Source organism: Calidris pugnax, unplaced genomic scaffold (genome assembly GCF_001431845.1).
Source record: "Calidris pugnax isolate Ruff unplaced genomic scaffold, ASM143184v1 scaffold103, whole genome shotgun sequence".
In the NCBI taxonomy this organism is placed as follows: Eukaryota; Metazoa; Chordata; class Aves; order Charadriiformes; family Scolopacidae; genus Calidris; species Calidris pugnax.
In genome coordinates, this window is record NW_015090990.1 from 13,193,543 (window position 1) to 13,212,364 (window position 18,822).

The 18,822-nt window shown below is 36.5% G+C and overlaps 1 protein-coding gene across 7 annotated transcripts in view; it reads left to right on the forward strand.

The window, feature by feature from the left end:
• NBEAL1 (neurobeachin like 1) overlaps positions 1–18,822 on the forward strand; it is an 87,723-nt gene that overhangs the window by 36,158 nt on the left and 32,743 nt on the right. For 5 of the 7 annotated variants that reach the window (XR_001413366.1, XM_014954278.1, XM_014954281.1 and 2 more), the window contains 18 exons: positions 139–225; positions 1,672–1,755; positions 3,265–3,363; positions 3,468–4,048; positions 5,791–5,923; positions 6,544–6,663; positions 7,866–8,169; positions 9,049–9,134; positions 9,560–9,649; positions 12,471–12,639; positions 13,703–13,836; positions 14,232–14,391; positions 14,481–14,583; positions 15,320–15,476; positions 16,079–16,237; positions 16,592–16,751; positions 17,031–17,119; positions 18,076–18,657. Coding sequence is in view for 6 of the 7 variants with exons in the window: in XM_014954278.1 (XP_014809764.1) it covers positions 139–225; positions 1,672–1,755; positions 3,265–3,363; positions 3,468–4,048; positions 5,791–5,923; positions 6,544–6,663; positions 7,866–8,169; positions 9,049–9,134; positions 9,560–9,649; positions 12,471–12,639; positions 13,703–13,836; positions 14,232–14,391; positions 14,481–14,583; positions 15,320–15,476; positions 16,079–16,237; positions 16,592–16,751; positions 17,031–17,119; positions 18,076–18,657 (3,297 nt within the window). In the remaining variant the exon portion in view is untranslated. The remainder of the gene's footprint in view (positions 1–138; positions 226–1,671; positions 1,756–3,264; positions 3,364–3,467; positions 4,049–5,790; positions 5,924–6,543; positions 6,664–7,865; positions 8,170–9,048; positions 9,135–9,559; positions 9,650–12,470; positions 12,640–13,702; positions 13,837–14,231; positions 14,392–14,480; positions 14,584–15,319; positions 15,477–16,078; positions 16,238–16,591; positions 16,752–17,030; positions 17,120–18,075; positions 18,658–18,822) is intronic. The other 2 variants (XM_014954284.1, XM_014954283.1) reach the window with 1 other exon arrangement.

An 18,822-nucleotide genomic window follows, 5' to 3' on the forward strand; every position in this document is an offset into this window, starting at 1 on the left:
TTTTTTTTTTTTTTTTTTTTTTTTTTTTTTTTTTTTTTTTGTATGTGAAATACCAATCCAAGGCAGCCTCCAAACGATTGGCTGCAGGTAACTGTTTAATGCAATTATTTCCATTATTCTTGTCTCTGTTTCTAACAGCTGTTTTTAAATGCTAACAATAAAGTGGCAGACAAGAGTGAGAAAGACCTTGCCAACAAATTACTGACAGAAATGAATGAGGACCAGGTACCTACCTAACCTGTATTTTGCTTCAGTTGAAGTCAAGACACAATCACAGGAAAATTGATTCCTGTGCTTCACCTTAACCATCCATGTTAAGGCTTCTGCAGTAAGATGAACTTGTGTTGCTGCACACATCAGTATTTCCTGTCTCTGGAAAATAATTTTTCTGAATAACAGATTCAATTCAACCTCGGTTTTACTAGTCTGCTTCAAATTGCAGATATTTACAATAGATTGAGCCTCAGTTATGTTTCTTTTAAGGAAAAGGTGAAGTACACGAATGGAATCCAAATAAATTCTATCAATCTGGTGGTGATTTTTTTTTTCTTCCCTTTCCTCTTTTTTGCTTCTTTGTCTCAGCACTGTGGTGTTTTGGATTCTGGGGCCTTGTTTGTGAATCTCAATGGTTGTATTTGATGTCCTGATTCTTTGCTTGTCATAAAGAACAGATGTCACAAAACAATGGACAGGCTGAATCAGGGAGGTAGGAATAGCCTGTTGCTTTAATTTTTCCCAGAACATTGTGGAAAGTTTCAAATGCAAATTGTCATTGTATTAATTTTATAGTAGAATGATCTGTTCTGATGAAAAATGTAAAGAAATGCTAAATACAAGGTACGGTAACCTACAAATTGTGATCTAACTAATAGTTTTGGCTTTTTTAGAAACTCAGTGCAACGCTCTAACCACATGTAAATGTTTCTTCGCATCTAACACCGTCTTCTGATTCTTGACATTTCATTTTCAAAATATGTCTGATATGCATATAATATTTCAGAGATGATGAAACAGAGTATGTTTGTTTGCACAGTTTTGCTAATTAGGTTTACTGATGGATGTGAGGTAGCGTCCTAAAGTTTTTGTCCTTAAACCCACCATGGAAATATCAATATAAACAAGAATTACAGGAATAAAAACTCAAAAGATGACTTAAATTGGAAAAAGATATGTTGATCAATGCAATGAGGCTATGTGTGAGGCAGCCACTTTACTGTGCTTGTGTGACTTCTCTCTCACAGTTCGTGTGTGTGTGTTGCATTGGTGTGTAGGGACTTGGATGGAAAAGAAACCACTTTGTATGAAGTGCAGGTGCCTGACTGTCCAGCAGCACACACACACATACTGCAAGAAGTTTTCTAATTTGTTTTCCTCCCTCCCTCTTGAGGTTGTCCATTAGCCGCATGAGGAAAACCTGTTTGCCCCTCAGAATATTTGAAGTGCAATGTGTGTTGTGAATGCTTCTCTCCTCTTGAAGTATGTGGCTAGTTGTCTACTGTTACGTGATTCCTTGTAGGTCGTGGGATTACAAAATCTTGACTGGTGGGGAGATGATTTTTGAAGCATGTTATTAAACTCTTGGTTTCCCTCCTGGCAGGAGGCACAGTATAGATTTTGGAGCTGAACTGTCTTTGCACATTTGCATATAACTTCTGTACCTACCACTTTCAGGTGTTTCAGGGACACCTGGACTGCTTGGCGGTATCAACCATTCAAGCCCTCACAGCAGTAATGCACAAGTCTCCAGCTGCTAAGGTAACATATATACAGAGGTCTGTTCGCAGTAGGTGTTTTGATCTTGTTTTCAGTTAGTGTTTTTATCACAATATCTCAATGAATCTTGCTGATGAAGATGAACAGATTCGTGGTCTCGCATTCCTGCCAGATAGGAATACTTGATTAGCATCCCTTACCCATTTATATGTGCCTAATGGCTGGACACTGAGCCATCTTTCTATCACAACCAGAAGATCAGAGTGTTAACAGCAGTTGGAACCTTTGTAAAGGAAGTACATCGTTACTTGTCATTTGAATATGTGACGTAGAATTAAAGGGTATTTGCAGGAATTTTCAGGTAGGAGTTTGTGTTGTAGTTTTATCATGGCTTTAAAGTAACCCAGGACGGTATTGTGGTCCAAATGGTGTTCTTGCCATTCTCCTGCCCTTCCTTTGTAGTTATTTTTGTGGTTTGATAAATGGATGGGTAGTTGTTAGTTTGTGAATCTGACTGGAATCTGTGCCCACAGAAAAATAGTGTATTTATTCTTAGATTGCAGAGTTTGTTAGATTCACCCCATGGATGAATGATTCCCTACTCGTGGCATAGGGAAAGGGATGTGGCTGTACAGTGGAGGCTAAAGGAAGAGTGGGAGTTATCTAATTTGGTTGCTACTGGCAGTACAGTCTGAGTGAGGAATGGCAGGGTCAGTTGTGCTCTTCCAGAGCATTACTCAGAGGCTTATTTCTCCACTGTCTCTGGAAAGCCTGGGAGGAGTTGTGTGTTGGAGATGGGGACTGGCTGTGATTCACAAAGGGTCAGTAAAGTTTTCAATAGTACTTCCATTGCAACAGATGTATTTTTTCTTTCCATATTTACTTAACCAATCATTTCCCTTCTGGTGATAGTTTTATAAAAAAAAATAATTTCAGTGCAGAATACAGCTGTCAGAAGAGTATCCAATCCATATGTCTTGGCTGTTTACTAACTAAACCATAAAAGGATGCTACAGTTTGGATTTTACTGTTTTGGTTTTTTTTAATTCATGCAAAATCAATTGGTTTTCAGAAAAACTTCCTTGAAACACTTTTATAATTTTTTAAGAGTTTAGGATGGGTAATTTTTAATCAGGCTGGTCTAGGAAAATCTTTCACTCAGAAATTAATATCTGAATGCTCGTAGTTCTCAGTGTTATCACTTAATTTTATGCTGTATTTTACATTAAAAAAATAAGCTATTTGTATTTTGTGATGGAATTATCACTCTTATTATATCAAAGCAATTATATTCTTCTACAGTTAATTATTAACATATAACCAATCTTTTATTTGTTCATCTGCGTGCTGCAGTGAGATCCTTCTCATCTGCAATGTGCTGGAGATAGCACAACAGACATATTATCAAAAAGAGATTTCTAGCCTGTAGAACATTATTCCTGCATTCTAATTATTTTGTGTCTAATACTGTGTTAAATTAGAACCTGCTGCAGTAGACGAGCAATTTTTGTCCATTTTATTTGTTAGTGAGACTGGGATTTTTATCCTCAGGAGGTCTTCAAGGAGAGGATTGGTTATGCACACATATATGAGGTACTAAAATCGCTGGGTCAGCCCTCACGTGAATTGCTGGAAGAACTCATGAATATGGTGAGATGTGCTTGCTTTGAATGCTAAAATGCTTATATCTTTTCAACAGTACTTCCAGCCCTATTTTATTGTATTTCATGTCTGAGTTCTCTGCTGTTTTTCAGGCTGTTGAAGGTGACCACATGGCTGTTGGAATACTAGGCATTAGTAATGTCCAGCCCTTATTGCTGCTTATCCAGTGGCTTCCAGAACTAGAATCACATGACCTGCAGATTTTCATCTCAAATTGGTTGAGGCGAATCTGCTGTATTAACAGACAGAGTCGTGCCACGTGTGTCAATGCGAACATGGTCATCCGTATCATTAAGACACTAAACTCCCACTCCGCGCTCCATTGTACTTGTGCAGAGAACCTGATTGCCATTCTGGGCTCTTTGGGGAGCCAGTCAATGGGCTCAGAAGAGCTGCTTCAACTAATACGTCTCCTGAGGACCGAGGAACCGAGACGAGCTCACCCCTATGTTGTTCCAGTGATGCGAGCCATTCTAGCCATGGCCCGGAAGCAGGGCATGGATAGTGCCTTGCAGTATTTCAACTTGTACCACAGCATGGCCGGAATTGCTGTTCCATCCATTCATAAGTGGCCAGGTTCTGCATTTTCTTTCAACGCTTGGCTCTGCCTTGACCAGGACCGGGTGGACCCTAGCACGACTAGCAAAAGTGGCAAGAGGAAGCAACTCTATAGGTACAGTCACTATAACTACTTCAAGCAGCACAAATGTCGGTCAGCTGTTCCGTGTGGCATATGGCACCCTATGACATGTGGTACTTCTGCTCATCTTCATAGAATGCAATATATATTTAATTTGTGAAAGGGAGCAGTTTTATCTGTCACCTAAGCCAGGCTGTTTTACAGAAAGAAGCATGTAGTTTCTCGGTTATGATGCTTTCTTGTCTATAGTTTCAATATCTGTAACTCCAAATGGTGTTAAGGCTCATAGCTTAAACAAACAAACCAAACAACAACCCCCCAAAAAGGCAGAAAAAACCCCAAATGTTACCCCAAAACTGAACAGCCTTCCCACTGTTTCCTGTAAAGGTAATGAAATCTGTTTCCTATATGAGAGTGTGCTGAAAAGTACAGCTTCATTTGCTTAAATAGTAGACGTTGACGTGGATGGTTCTCGGTGTAATTTAATTTTCTGGGTGCTAGCATTCAGCAGCGAACAGAATGAGGAAATAAAAGTTGAAGAATCTCATGCTCCCTTCAGTCCGTTTTACTGCACTGCAGTTTCAGGGAAAATTTTGAAGAAAGCAATTTTAGTTGTAACAGAATTAGTGTTTTCCAAATCCCTGTGCCTTGGAGTGTTACTTCTTTTGATTAATAACTGTGGTGGCAGGTGTGGATTTCTGTGGCTGCCCTGTGTATTTGTATAGCACAGCCCCAATTAACTGCTGCGACACTTTCCTGAGTTCATCAACGTGTCCCACTAAGGATCTTAAGTAGACTAGAGTTGTAGGAAACTGGGCTGGAATTGCATCACAAAGTAAAAAAGCTGCAATTCCAAAAAAAAAAAAGGCTGAAATGTCAATGTGATGCTATTGTACTGATAACCAACTGGTTTTCTATCATTTTATGTACAATTCTGAAGACATTATTCTAGTTTTGGAAAGCTAAACCAGTAGTCTATTGAGATTAATACAAAAAAGAGGAAATGTTTAAAATTCAGTTTGACCTTGAAATGTTAAACACACAACTGAACTAAAATAATTAAAAACTGATCTAGCTGCTACGTTTTCCAGTGTTTAATGGTAGGACAGCTTATCTATTGAGGTTGTCTATAATATTCATGCTCTCTGTGTGCGTATTTGTGTTTTATATTGATACATGCAGATATTTGATAGTACAGGACTTAATGTATTCACTTGGAATAATGGTGCCTAAGGGTATATAGCAGGTTTTGATAGCAGTTTGCAACTTATATAAAATTTTTTGTTTTCATGTGCTTAAAAAATGAAAGGTTTCTCAATATTGGCAGCTTTACCAGGAGCTGCCAGACACAATTTAATTGATAGAAAACAGCACAGGTTGCAGGCCAGTCTCTTCTTTATTACAATATTGTAGGTTCCAGAGACTGCAGCAGACAGGGCTTTGCAACAGAACCAGCTTAATCTGTGTGGGTCAAACTGAAGCATTACTTGTTGTGACCAAGGCTGTGTTTTCATGTGAAATAGGGGTGCCTACAAGCTGCTTTGAGAGCTTTGCGGATCACTTTGGCCTGTGTGTCCTCTGCCTTGGAGTCCTTTTCTTGAGGGATTTTGTCATCTTTGGTTTTGTTTTTTTTTTTGAAACAAGTGTAACAGCCAGTCAAATAGTAAATATTGGACCAGTGACTTAAGTTGGTTCTCTCCTTAGTGAATGTACTGTTAGGTGAGTTCTGATTTAAGTAAGTCCTTGATTGTGTGTTTTGTTGTCTTTTTCTGTAGCTTTTTTACAGGAAGTGGTATGGGGTTTGAAGCATTTATTACATGCTCTGGGGTATTGGTGGTTGCAGTTTGCACAAAGAGGGAATATGCAACAGTGATGCTGCCTGACCATTGCTTTTTTGACTCTCTCTGGGTAAGATTTGATACTGAAAAACACTTTGTTTAGGATAATAATGTTAGCTCAGAAGTTAAAGTTCACTTTTTTGGTTGCAAATTACATTTGCACCATTACAAATGGTCTATTTTATCATATTTAAATAATTCATCATGTAAGAACAGGTCTAATCTCAAATAATGCAAGCAATCTTCCATGTAGATTAGTGGTTGACTGAGCAAAATTATGCCTATGTTGTTAGACATTTGTTATTGACAGTCTGGTTACAGCATTGTGCTTAGAAATTTTTTTTAACATTCAGATTTTTTTATATTGAATTATAACAAGCATAGGTGGCTGTGGTGCTATGTGAAGGACTAAAATGTGCTAGTGTTTCTGCCTTGCTTTTTTCTATTCCCATACTTAAGGATTGATGTGCATTATCAAAAAATAACCATATCTCTCCTCTTAAAAAACCTGTTTACATGTAAACTACTTTAAAATGGAAGCAGCTGATAGTTGGTCTTATCTTCTTGGTGATGTTTTGGCTTTATTTTCTTAAGTGGTTTACTCACCAGATTAATAGAAATGAAGTATTTCCATACACTTATTTAACTGCTTTTTAATAATGACTTAATTATTTTATATTGCTTAACCAGCACAACATAACTATTGTTCACATGCCTGGAAAGAGGCCCTTTGGTCAGAGCCTTGTGTACATCTACGTCAATGGACAGCAGAAGGTCTCTGCCCCACTTCGATTCCCTGCCATGAATGAAGTAAGTTCATCTTCTGAGTCATAACCCCTGTCCTGATGAGCTCTTATGGAACAATGAGAACATAGTTGGCTTTTTTTCATTTGGAAATTGTGTAGGAGTTTCAGATAGCTTAGCCTATTGCTCGTAGGCTCCTGTTCAACTTTGGGCAGTGTCCAGAGTATCAGTTTGGAGTATAGCTAACCATTAATTAATGCTTGTTTAGTCACCTCAGTTTAAAAACAAAACAAAACAAAAAACCCCTAACCTTAATTACATTGTGAGGTTTTCCCCAAGGTAATTACCTGAGTATACTGACACAATTTGAGTAAATCATAGTAAATCACACCTCTGCCGGTAGGATTGGTGTGACAGGACTCAGAGGAATATTCCCTGTTGTTATCAGCAGTAACTTTTTTTACTTGTATTTTCTGTATGTTCCCTTAATATGCTAGTCTTGTATCTGCTTTGTTAGCTGAATAAGCACTTTACATGCAGGTAATCTAACCATTTCAAATGTGTACATATTTAGCCTAAAAAAAACCCCACAGTAGCTATCATATGTCATGTTTAGTTTTCTTTGTAAACATTGCCCATTCTTTTTGTGAAGCAATTGCATTATAAACTGGGCCACAACACTGAACATTCTTCCCTCTTTTGTAAGTCCTAATTTGATATTTGTTAAATATGTTAAGCAAATACGTAAATTGGACACAGTCATAGTAAAATCAGTGTAACACTTAAAAACTTAGAGTAAGTGTAATTTCCATTGTGATAGAAAACTCTGGATTTTGACCCATCTGTAGAATAAGCACTACAAACATCAAGGTAGCTAAAAGTAGGGCAGGTAAGCTTCCTGTGAGAGCATATATTTAAGTGAAATAACTGATACAAGGAATGTACAGTATCAGGTATGTTGAGCTAGTATTTTGGAATATAATCCAGAAGAGAAGGGTTTCTGCCAGAGGTCATACAACAGTTCAGGTGACCAAATTGCTCTTAATTGAAGAAGCAACACTCTGTTGTTGTGGAAAGTGTATGCTCTTTTTTTGGCTTACTGTGCTGGATTGCTTCTTTTCCAGGGCATGGCAGAACTTGTTGCTCCTGGTTTAATTTATTTAGTTCGAGTTTGCCAGAGATATTAATATTTACTTTGTAAACTGTGAAAATAGGAGGATAGATTTACAGTGTGTTTTGTTTTCTTTCTTCCATGTGTGACTCTTCAGTCTTTCACTTCTTGCTGCATTGGTTCAGCTGGTCAAAGAACAACAACTCCTCCTCCATCTCAGATACCAGATCCACCTTTTTCTTCCCCTATTATGCCCCATCGGACGTCACTTGGGGGCATTCTGTCTACAGGAAGCTGGGGTGGGATGCTTGGAAAACCAGAGCTCATCACCAAGATGATCTCAGCAGGGACTCAGGACAGTGAATGGGGATGTCCAACATCTTTAGAGGGCCAACTTGGATCAGTTATCATCTTTCATGAAGCACTGCAACCTCCTCAGGTGAAAGCATTATATTTAGCAGGTAAGTGGTGATTTTACTGGCGCTCTTCTACACAGACACATAATGAAGAAGTTACAATCCAGAAGAATAGCAGAGCTAACCTGAGAGAGAGAGAGCATTATAACAAATAAGCTGAAAATAGAATTATAAGTATTTTATGAAGTTTTATTTAAAGTGTTATGTTTGCATAAGCTCATCTATTTATCATATACACAGACCTGCCAAAATCAAAATGTTAGGTAGTATTTTCACTTGTAAGTTCTTAATTTTTGCTACTGTTTGCTTACATGTGAGTTTACAGCTGAGACTCTTTAAAGTATTGCCCTTATTTTGATAGGCCACTTAAAGGAGATTTTTACATGAGGATTTTTCCAGGAGACTCAATAATTAAGGGGGCTTTTTGAAAAGCTATGTCTTACAGTTCAAGGTGTTAAGTTCCATAATGACTTGAGATTGTTAGAGATTAGCATAAAAACCCTTCTATCATTTAAAGAAAATATTTTGTATTACTAAACAAAAATATCTTGACGATTACTCATTTTCTGGACATTTGGGCTTAATGACAGAGAGATTGGTGACAAGTATGAGAGATGTTTCTGTCTTTACAAATAACTTAGAGCTCTTTGAATGTATAAAAAAACCACAGTCTTAGTATATTTTAGCTTTTTATCAAGAACGTATTTCTTTTTAAGGAGACCTTATGGAATGAATGGTTTAGGTCATAAAGATTACTTCAAAGCGTATCTCAAATGGGTGTTGTTCAGTGTCCTATTTGTTGTTGCAATAAAGTACAGAATTACAAAATTTATTCAAGTCAACATCAATGTCTAGTGGACTTTTAAATATTTATGTTATAAATATATAATTTTATGTATAAATAATACATTTCTTCTCTAACAGGTCCAAACTGTTTAACTCCGTGGAAGTCTCAAGAGGCCGAAGTAGCAGATCTCCCCAGTAAGGTGCTGCTTCATTATACACCAAAGGTATGAAATAATATATAATTTCTCATTGTTTTAATACTGGGCAGTAATTTCAGAATATGTACTAGATGCTTTTTCTTTTTATTTGCTATTCCTGTTTTGTGGAACAGGTGAGCATGCCACCTTGGTTATTATGAGAAGCTAAAGAGCAGTGAGAGCTTTCTTAAGCTGTAGTCTTGTGCAGAGATTGTAGATTTTGTTCTTGTTTAGCAAAAGGACACAATTATCCTGTACAGTTGTGAATGTTAAATCTCAGATAATATGTATGATGCTCCAGGGGTTCCAAATTGTTTAAATACTTTCATATCAACACAATGGCTCTAACTTCCTGAAATATATCAACATATCATCATTCAGAAATCTTATGTGTTCAAGGATCTGTAACTTGTTTCCTAAGTGATGTTGTGGCCTCTTCATTTGTTTAACAGGCCTGCAGAAACCCAATTTGTCTTGACCTGTCTACAAACCTTTTACATGGAAGGCTAACTGGAAACAAAGTAGTGAACTGGGACATCAAGGTAAATGCATACTGAAGAAGCAGAGCCTGATGTAAATATGACAATAGTTGTATACAGTCACCTAACTTTTGGAATGCTGGAAGTTATTATCATAATGCAAATGACATTTAGCAAATACAGCATGGTTTTGTAATGAAAATTAATGGGTGAATGCTGTCGCTGGAGTAGTATTACATTACATTAATTGAGAATTTAAAAGGGCTACTGCTCATAGGTTATGCAGGAAGATATTTTGTGGTAGTGGACTACTCTTCATAATCTGTTCAATGCATGTTGTGTTTTGAAAGCATTTTATCATCTCTAGGAGATTCTGTCATTGTTTTCTTGCAGTCTTAAACTCTGAATTGTATTAAGATTAGTAGGGTTAATGCTGGTGACGTTTGCTGTGTTAGTCATATAAAAAAAATTATCGAATTGCAGACTAACCCAGAAGAAAACAAGGTATGGAGTTAAAATATTACAAGAATCTAGTGAGGTTTTTTAAGAAATAAGTTAATCTAGTTATCTTACTTTTGGTTTGGGTTTGGTAGGACTAGATGATTTCACAATCCAAAAGTCTCACTTCAGAGAAAAACAAAATATTCACTAACGTGTTATACCTTATCCTGTCTCTGCTATCCACTAATTGTGCAATATTTTTTCCTTATTGTTGGATACATTGGGATATCTAATGGTTACAGGCTACGCAGATCATCTTTGTTCAATTTTTGCTAGCGGTTGTAGTCACAGCACTACTGCTATATTAGTATTGGAGCTTAAAATGTAACATTTTCTCTCTAAACCTGTTTATAGTCTCCTGCTCGAACATTATATTATAGCAAAACTGTCCTATAATTTGATTTTTGTTTCCTTATCCAACACATACAGTTTTTATGTCTGGTTAATCAATTAATTTCTTGGTCTCATGCCACTGACAGGTCAGATCTGACTTTATGCTGTAAAATTAAAACTCATCATTTTGTCAACTCAGCACTGCTAACGAGATTTAGTATTACTGGTTTAGTCTTTCTTGTTGCTCCACAAACAGGATACCATTTAGGCAAGTTACCTGTCCATTAGATGTCTTCACGTAAAGTAGCAAATGGTCTTCTACATGCTAGTTCACAGAGAGGAACAGAAAACCATAAAATGCACACCAGCTTAATAAATAACTTTGTTATTAATAAATGCACACCAGCTTAATAAATAACTTTGTGTACCTGCCTGCTTATTTGTTCCCTGATTAACACACATTAATGCCAAAAATCAAAGTCGGGCTTAGCTCTGTACATGAGGAAATAACTTTATTTGCAGGGTCAGAGTTTCATCCAGAAACAGTGACATGAATAAGGATTTATTTCTTTTAAGTTTAGATAGAATACATCCAGTTCTAGTTTATAGGCAGAATCTTTGATTAAGGTCTCTTAGCTTTCAGAAAAAACTGCAATACCACGTCAGAGTGTAGAAAACTTGTCAGCAGAATACCACATCTTTTTTGTCTTGAGGAAAAATGTATGAATGGATAAATATGAAGTGCTTTTTTTTTTTTAAGAACAGTAATTAGCAAATAAGGAAATATTGTTGGAGCTACACTGTGCATATGTTGACTTGTGGAGTTTAATGTTAAGAAAATTCAGATTCTTGCTAGTTAATTTTGCTATGATATGCATAGTTCGAAAATACTGCAATTTGTTCTTTTCCTCCAGTAGTGGAAAAAGGGGTGGGTGAAGAGTGTTTGTATCTCTAGCTTTATGGGAAACCATATTGTGAGTACAAGTTTTAGGAGAATAATTCGTTAACAAATATAATGGGGTTTAGCACCCTCTTGAGGAGGACTGGAGTGTGGAAAAAATTTTGTTAAATTCACCTTAATGAGTCAGGTGGGTTAGAGAGGGGGCATTGTAAAGATACATAGGGCGGGGTAACAATTGAAAAAGTAGAAAACAATGGAGAAGAAAAGGATTGTTTTCTCCACTTCTTCCCTTTCTTCTGACTGGGAAGAGAGAGTGATAGCCCACATTAATAGATTACAGGATCCTGGGTTTTTTTGGCTGTTAAAATTTTACTACGCTATAGTTTTCATTGGACTAGTCTGGGCCGTTGAGTAGGTGTCTCTGGCTCACTTGCCGAAACCCTGATTTTCTAAGCATTGTCAATCACTTCTAGAAATCTTGTGAATTTAATCTGTTACATCTTAGCACCAGAAGCAGTTTGAAATCTCATACTATCCCTGCTTGTAAGGAGAGGGGAAAAATGGGGGCTTAGGAGACTTGAATTTTAAAAAGAGACTTAGAAATGAGGCAAGTGTAAAGTTGCCTTTAAAAAAATTTATTTTTTTTTAATGTCCTGAAGTTTAAATCTTGCAGGACTGTGATTAAAGCACAAATGTGTATAATCTTTTCTTACTGCTTGCTGCAAGTAACATAAAAATCAGAATCAATCATAGAATCATCTGGATTGGAAGAGACCTTTGAGATCATCAAGTCCGACCATCAAATAGTTGGAAAAGAAAACGAAATAAAAATAGAAAAATTCTCCTGATTTTCAAATATGTTTAACAGAAGATTCTTTCTAAATTTTATATCCTTCAGTTTCCCATGTTTATGTTGGGGGGAGAGGAAGGAAATATAAAAATGCACTTTCAAAACATGAGCAGACAGGCATATGTGTGTAACTGCAGTGCCTAAAACTTGGGCAGCTCTGTTATTAAACGAAGTGCTTAAACTAGTTTCAAACTGGCACATGAAACATTCTGATAAATTTGTGAGTAGGTAAGGTTCTGTTACGTAGTCTAAAGGGTTTTATTCATGATGATATTTTTCCTCATTTTCTCTTGATTTAGGATATGATCAACTGTATTGGCGGAGTAAATGTGCTCTTCCCATTGCTGGAGCAGATCAGTTTTCTTGGTGGACAGATGCCTGAAAAGTCTGAAGGGGAAACTCTACCTCCAGAACTAGTTACTCCCGTAGAGGAAGACTGGGTGGTATTGTCATCCACAAAGGCGTCAGGTAGGGAAGTACAGCTGAGCTGAAATAATTTTTAAGCTTGATTTTAAAAGTTTTCCTCTGAATGGCTGAAAGCCACTTTATTGTGTGCTGGCTTTTTCAGAGTATGTATGGAAAGCTGAAAGGCTCCTTCTGTCCCTAGATATCTGATGTGAATACTGAATACCAGGAGTTCAGCACTATGTAACATTAACTTATTAACATATTTCATATATAGATATATTTAATACCATTATTTTTCTTCTCATGATTTACTATTATGTTAGTGTAAAGGTATGCAGTTTTTTAATTTCTGTTCCAAAATATTATTTTTCTGATTATTTTGAGAAATTATGTTTGATGCAAAGCCAATTAATATCAGTAGGAGGAGCTTTCTTACAACTTCAGTGCTGGATCAGCCAGCCACGTGAAGACTTTGCAGCATCAGAACAGCACCGTTTAGCCTTTAGCCAAACCTTTATTTTCTTAGGAAAATGTTCAGACTCCTTCCCCTTCCACACACAGATTTTAGAATTAAAATAAATAAAAAATAAAAATAAATTGAAAGAAAGCTTTAAGAATAGATTTTTCAAAACTGCTAATATTGAGAATGAACTTTGATCTTAACAGAAACCACTGGGAAATGAGAACTTGAAAGGGAAAACAGCATTTTTTTTGTTTCAAATACGAAATGGTGAAGTGAAAAAATAAGTCTTTTTCTCTCTGTCTCTTAATTTTTTGCATATCATGACTAGAAAGTCTCAATTTGCAACTATAGAGGGAGAATAATTGCAGAACACGTAAAAGATTAAGTGAAAGAGAAATTTGTAACTTACAGCCAGATGGATGAAGCAACTGAAGTCAGCGTTGGGGTCAATTTGTTCTGGAGAGTTATGGAATGCCTGTGACTCTGCATTGGAAAATTCTAAAGGCAGCCTACAGCTAGGGAACAAACAGAAAAGGAGCTGAGAAGCTCAGGAAATAGTGAGGAATATGAACACTTTATTTTTACTTCTTCCCCCCTACTTTTATGCAGTGGTCCAACAATAAACCATGAGGCTTTTGCTACTGTTGTTCTGTTTTGCAGAAGCTCGCCTGGAGAAGAACATAGTTGCAACTTTCATCTTGATGATAAAACACTTTATTCAGAGACACCATGTCAATCAAGAAAATCTCATTCACTCCCATGGAGTTGCCACCCTAGGAGCCTTGTTACAGAAGGTGAGCAAATTCAAGAAACATCCATTTGTAATGAATGTTATGGATGAAGTCCTGATTACTTTGAAACATTCTTAGTTTCCTGGGCCGCGAGTGTCTTCAAAGTTTTTCTTAGTACGTGCTTTTCTTTCTCATGTTTCTGAAAACAAAAAGGTGTGAGGAGTTGGTCTTGATCTATAATGTGAAACACAGTGTTTTATTTCATGTTCTGTGTTTTTTTGCTACAGATAATGTGTTGTATGATTTCTTCAAACTAGACTGGTTTTGTGTTTCTTGTGTCCTTTAATGGAAGTGGATATTGCTCTAGAATAAAAGAATTTTAAATTTGATTTTTAAAAAATGAAGTTTGTTAGGATAGTCAATATTTTGAGTGCTAACACCTGTTTTTATGTTGAAAGGTGCCAAGCAACTTAATGGATGTGAATGTACTGATGGCTGTACAGTTGTTGATAGAACAAGTCTCAGTGGAGAAGAACATGCAGCTTTTGCAACAGATGTATCAACACTTACTTTTTGACTTCAGTATCTGGAACAGTGGGGACTTCCCCTTCAGAATTGGTGAGATCTTGGATTTGGGCAACTGTGCAAAGACACAGCACTTCACATAAATCTTTATCTAGGTTCTAATAGGAAACTTTATATTGTAGGGCATATACAATATCTTTCTACAATTATCAAAGACAGCAGAAGACTCTTCAGAAAGAAATATGGTGTGCAGTTTCTTCTAGACACACTGAGGATTTATTATGGGTATGAATTTTACCTCTTCTCTTTTCTCCTTATTATTGTATGTAGTTCTTTGGGGTTCTTTTTCCACATCATCTGAGTGAGAAAATTAATAATTAAAACTGCAGGTTGGCTTTTGGTGGTTGATTTCATTTTTTAAATTGGCTTAATTTTTTTAATTTGACTTGCTACTTCTCCTTGACTTTGATTTTTATGATAGGATTTTATGAGATTTATGTCAATGATACTAGAAATGCCTGGAAAAGTCATTAAAATTACAAAATTGAAGGACATATCAACAATGCAAATTAAGTTATAGATCATTACCATTATGAAAAGAGAGGGTGTTTAGCATTTTAAACGATTTTTTTCTTTTATATCCTTGTAGAATTTGAAGTAGGACTTCAGAATTTAAAATTTTAGCTTTCAGTCTTGATGATTTATATCTGCTTATGAATATAATTATGTCATTGAGGAAGACTGACTAGAGACTTTGCTTTTTCCTGTAGAGGGTGGGAGGGGGGAAACCTGAAATCCTGACCTGTATCCAGATTGATACAAGTCTACGTTTCAGGGCTTTTATAGACTTGGTACGTCTGATCTACTATTGCTTATTACTGTTCAGCTGCCTTCAGTAAAACTTGTTAGCCTGTGCCATGATACCTGGGTAGATAGAAAATTACAAAACCAGCACAATCAAATTCCTATTAATGAGTCATGAAGAACTTCTGTAGGTTGCTTTTTGTCTGTTGGTGTATAGGAGTGGCTGTAAAGACAGTGACTTGGCTCCTGATGACCTGAGAACAATACGGACATCCCTGTATGGACTGATCAAATATTTCCTGAGCAAAGGTGGAACACATGAAGAAATACAGAGCATTGTCGGATACATAGCTGCCACCAGTGAAGAGGAGCAGGTATCCAATATGGCATAAATTAATAGTTTGAACTGTACATGCTTTGGTTTTGCTTCTTGGTGTTTAGAAATCTTGTGTGCTTGAAAGAGAGGGGAACAAAAAAGAAAAAGACTACAAGCAAAGTGTTATCTGATGCGTGGTTCTGTTTAGATGTAGCTGAGACAAATTGTAGAAGCACACTGGAAACATGACAGTGCTCTGAAGGTCACCATATTTTTGCTGTGGTGTTTTTCTTTTCTCCTAAAGAGGGCAGAAAACACATGGTATATAATACTGCCATTAGAAAAGTTCTCTTATTTTTCAAAACCAAATTAATTGGACTTCAACTGATCAGAAATTGTAATGATGTAGTTTGTATTTAGTAGACATCAAAAGAACTTGAACTTGCTTTGTAGCTCTAATTACAGTTTGATAAGGTGTTCTATACATAGAAAAAAATGTAAAAAATATATATCTAATTTTAAATGTAGTAATATTGAGCAGACAAAATGTCCACTTCTTGACAAGCAAAGGGTAAAATTTAAAAGCCAAGAGAATTTTCCCCAAACAGATTATGAAGTCTGAATGAACTGTGGATTAATTTAGTTGTCTTAATTTTGTAGCTCTGCGGAATTCTGGATGTTCTCTTCAGCCTACTTCATGCCAGCCCAACTCCAGACCAGCTTTTCTTACTGCTTTTTGAGCCAGGGAATGCTGATATTCTTTACGCTCTGTTACTACAGCAAAGATACTCTGACAGGCTTAGAGAGCTTGTGTTCAAGGTAACAAATTGAATTATATGTTCTTAATTAATCAATTGAACATGAATTTGTATTTTTCAGTGGGTTTACTGCAGAAGTATATGCAATTGCAAATATATTAATTATTTTAGTTTTATTTCTTCTCTTTTGTGTTACATTAGTTAGATGTTATTGTTTACTGCAGTAGTCAAAATGGAATTAGTGTTCTCTTGAAGTATTGGGATATTAAAAAAAAAAGTCTATGTTGGTTAAGTTTGGTTTTAAAGTTTACTTTGTAAGCTCTGGACCAGCATGTTATTTCATACGCAATTAAGTTTAACAGGCCTGGATGCTCCCTTGTGTTTATTTTGCATTTGTATGTACTACTTCTTGCAGATTGTGGAAGAGATGCTGAAATGTACTAAAGTTTACGAACGTAGTAAGCACCGTATGAGACTCAGAGAAGTGGGATACTCTGGATTGGGACTACTTCTGAATGAATCATCAGTTACGGTTTCTCTCATTAAGAACCTGCTTAACCAAGTTCTGTATGCAGGTAATTGACAAGTGCTGTCTCTACCATTAGTAAACTCCTGCTGCTGAGGCAAACAATTGTTTTTTCATTCAGGAAAATCAGAGCAGTTACCTTTCAGAGCTATTCTGTTTGAAGTTCCCATTGGTCTCAGCTAACATTAATGTTTTCTTAGTTCCCTGAAATTTATTCCCTTTACTACCCCTGGATGTAGAGGTGACCTCCAGGGCAATTTTTAATATTTAGCTGTTACATTCTCTTGTGTGATATCATTTGCGTTGTTTTTTTCTTTCTCCCCTACAGATCCTGCTGTGAACTATAAAGATCTCATAGCTGTAGTGCATCTGGCTCATAGATCGGATATAAACATGAGAGTAGTTATCTGTAGAAAGGTTAGTTGTCATCTTTAAAACTGGGATACTGTCCTTTAAGCCCATAAGCTGTACGGTGTGATATCTTTATTATTTATTTGAGAGACAGTGGTGGCATTTGTTGCAACTGCTTCCTTTAGCCATGATTTATATTATAAATGAAGCTCATCTGTCACTTAATGTTGAATTTTGTGTATTCAAGTCCTTCTAAAAACCAAAACAAAAAGCAAAGCCTCTATCATGATTCTCAAATAGCTTGTATTTTCTACAGGTTAGAGATAGTAAACTCCTTGAATTAATGAGTTTTCTCAAAGCATGCCTAAGACCATAATCAAAGTTTTGCTTGTATTCTTCGTATGTTATTTTGATAGAACATCTTATGCTTCAAAAGACTGGTTGTGGCTGCAGGGAAGAAATAGGGAAGAAGCAGTGACTTTTTCCAAGACTGAGCTCTCTGGCTTATGTCACTGGAATTAGCACTATTGAATGTAGATGTGAGGCATTATATTGTCTATTAAGGTTTCTCAAAGTGAAGAAAGTGAAACGATAATATCTACTATCAGTAAGCTATGAATACTGCAGTTTTCTTAATTTTATCTATTTAATACTTCCTAATCATGCATGTTTTCTGGTTTAGATTTTCTTTTTTGTAGACTAGTTGGTGAATAGGATTTTTTGTTGTGATAACTGGCTTTTGCAGGAATTCTTGCAGAAGAGTGGCTGAAATTTGAGAACTTGTTGATATGCTTTGATAGCTTCTTTTCTCTCCTACTCCTGGGAATTTTTTCTTTTTTCTTCTTTTTTTCTCAAAGATGTATTTCTAATGAGAAAAATGATTTTGTGGTTGTTTGCTTATTCTTAATTGATTGTGACTCATTTACAAGGTTTAAAAAAAAGAACACAAAAAAGTTGTAAGATCTAAAATGCCTAATTGAAAAGCTAGAATAAATGCAGTTACAAGCTTCTCCTATTCTTAGGTTTTGCACCTTTTGCATTCCCAATTGGATGCAGCACAACAGATTTCTCAGCAGCTGGGCTGGCAGGACACTTTAATTAGACTATTCCTGAAAGAAAACTCAGAGGTCCGGATCAGCTTTAGAGAGAACAGGGCTGATTCCTCAAGGGAAGAGGAAAAAAAGCCTCCTGCTGAAGAGCTTCACAAACATCAACCTGATAAGACAGAAGGAGACAAAACTGTCAACTTTGCATCTGTTAATGGTCTGTTTGATCAGTGGAGTTTAGAAGACAACAAATCCCTTGATGTCCCTGCTCATTTCTCTGTTATGCCACTGGAAGATGCATCCACAGCAGAGATGTCTTTTAGGTCGGAGGACCGAGAAGAATTGTGGCACAGCAATCCTTCACATTTGAGTTTAGATCTGTCCAGCGTTGACTCGTATGAGTTGGGTGACATTGCGAATCAGATGACAGATAGCCAACCCAGCACACCATCACCTATAGAGAACACAAAACCATTCTCTGGGCAGCCTGACAAAGAGCTGGGTGCTATAAGTGATGTGGGCTTCACCGCTGATCTTTCTTTATTTGAAAGCCAAGGAGTAAGTAATTCACTTCCTATGTGGTTAATTTCTACTAATGTCTGCAATTCCTCTTTAATTTTTTGATAATTTCCTTGATGGATTATTACTGGTGGGATTTTTTGCCTCCCATCTTCCAACTGGAAGACAAACAATACAACTTTCTTTGGCGGGGGGGGGGGGGGG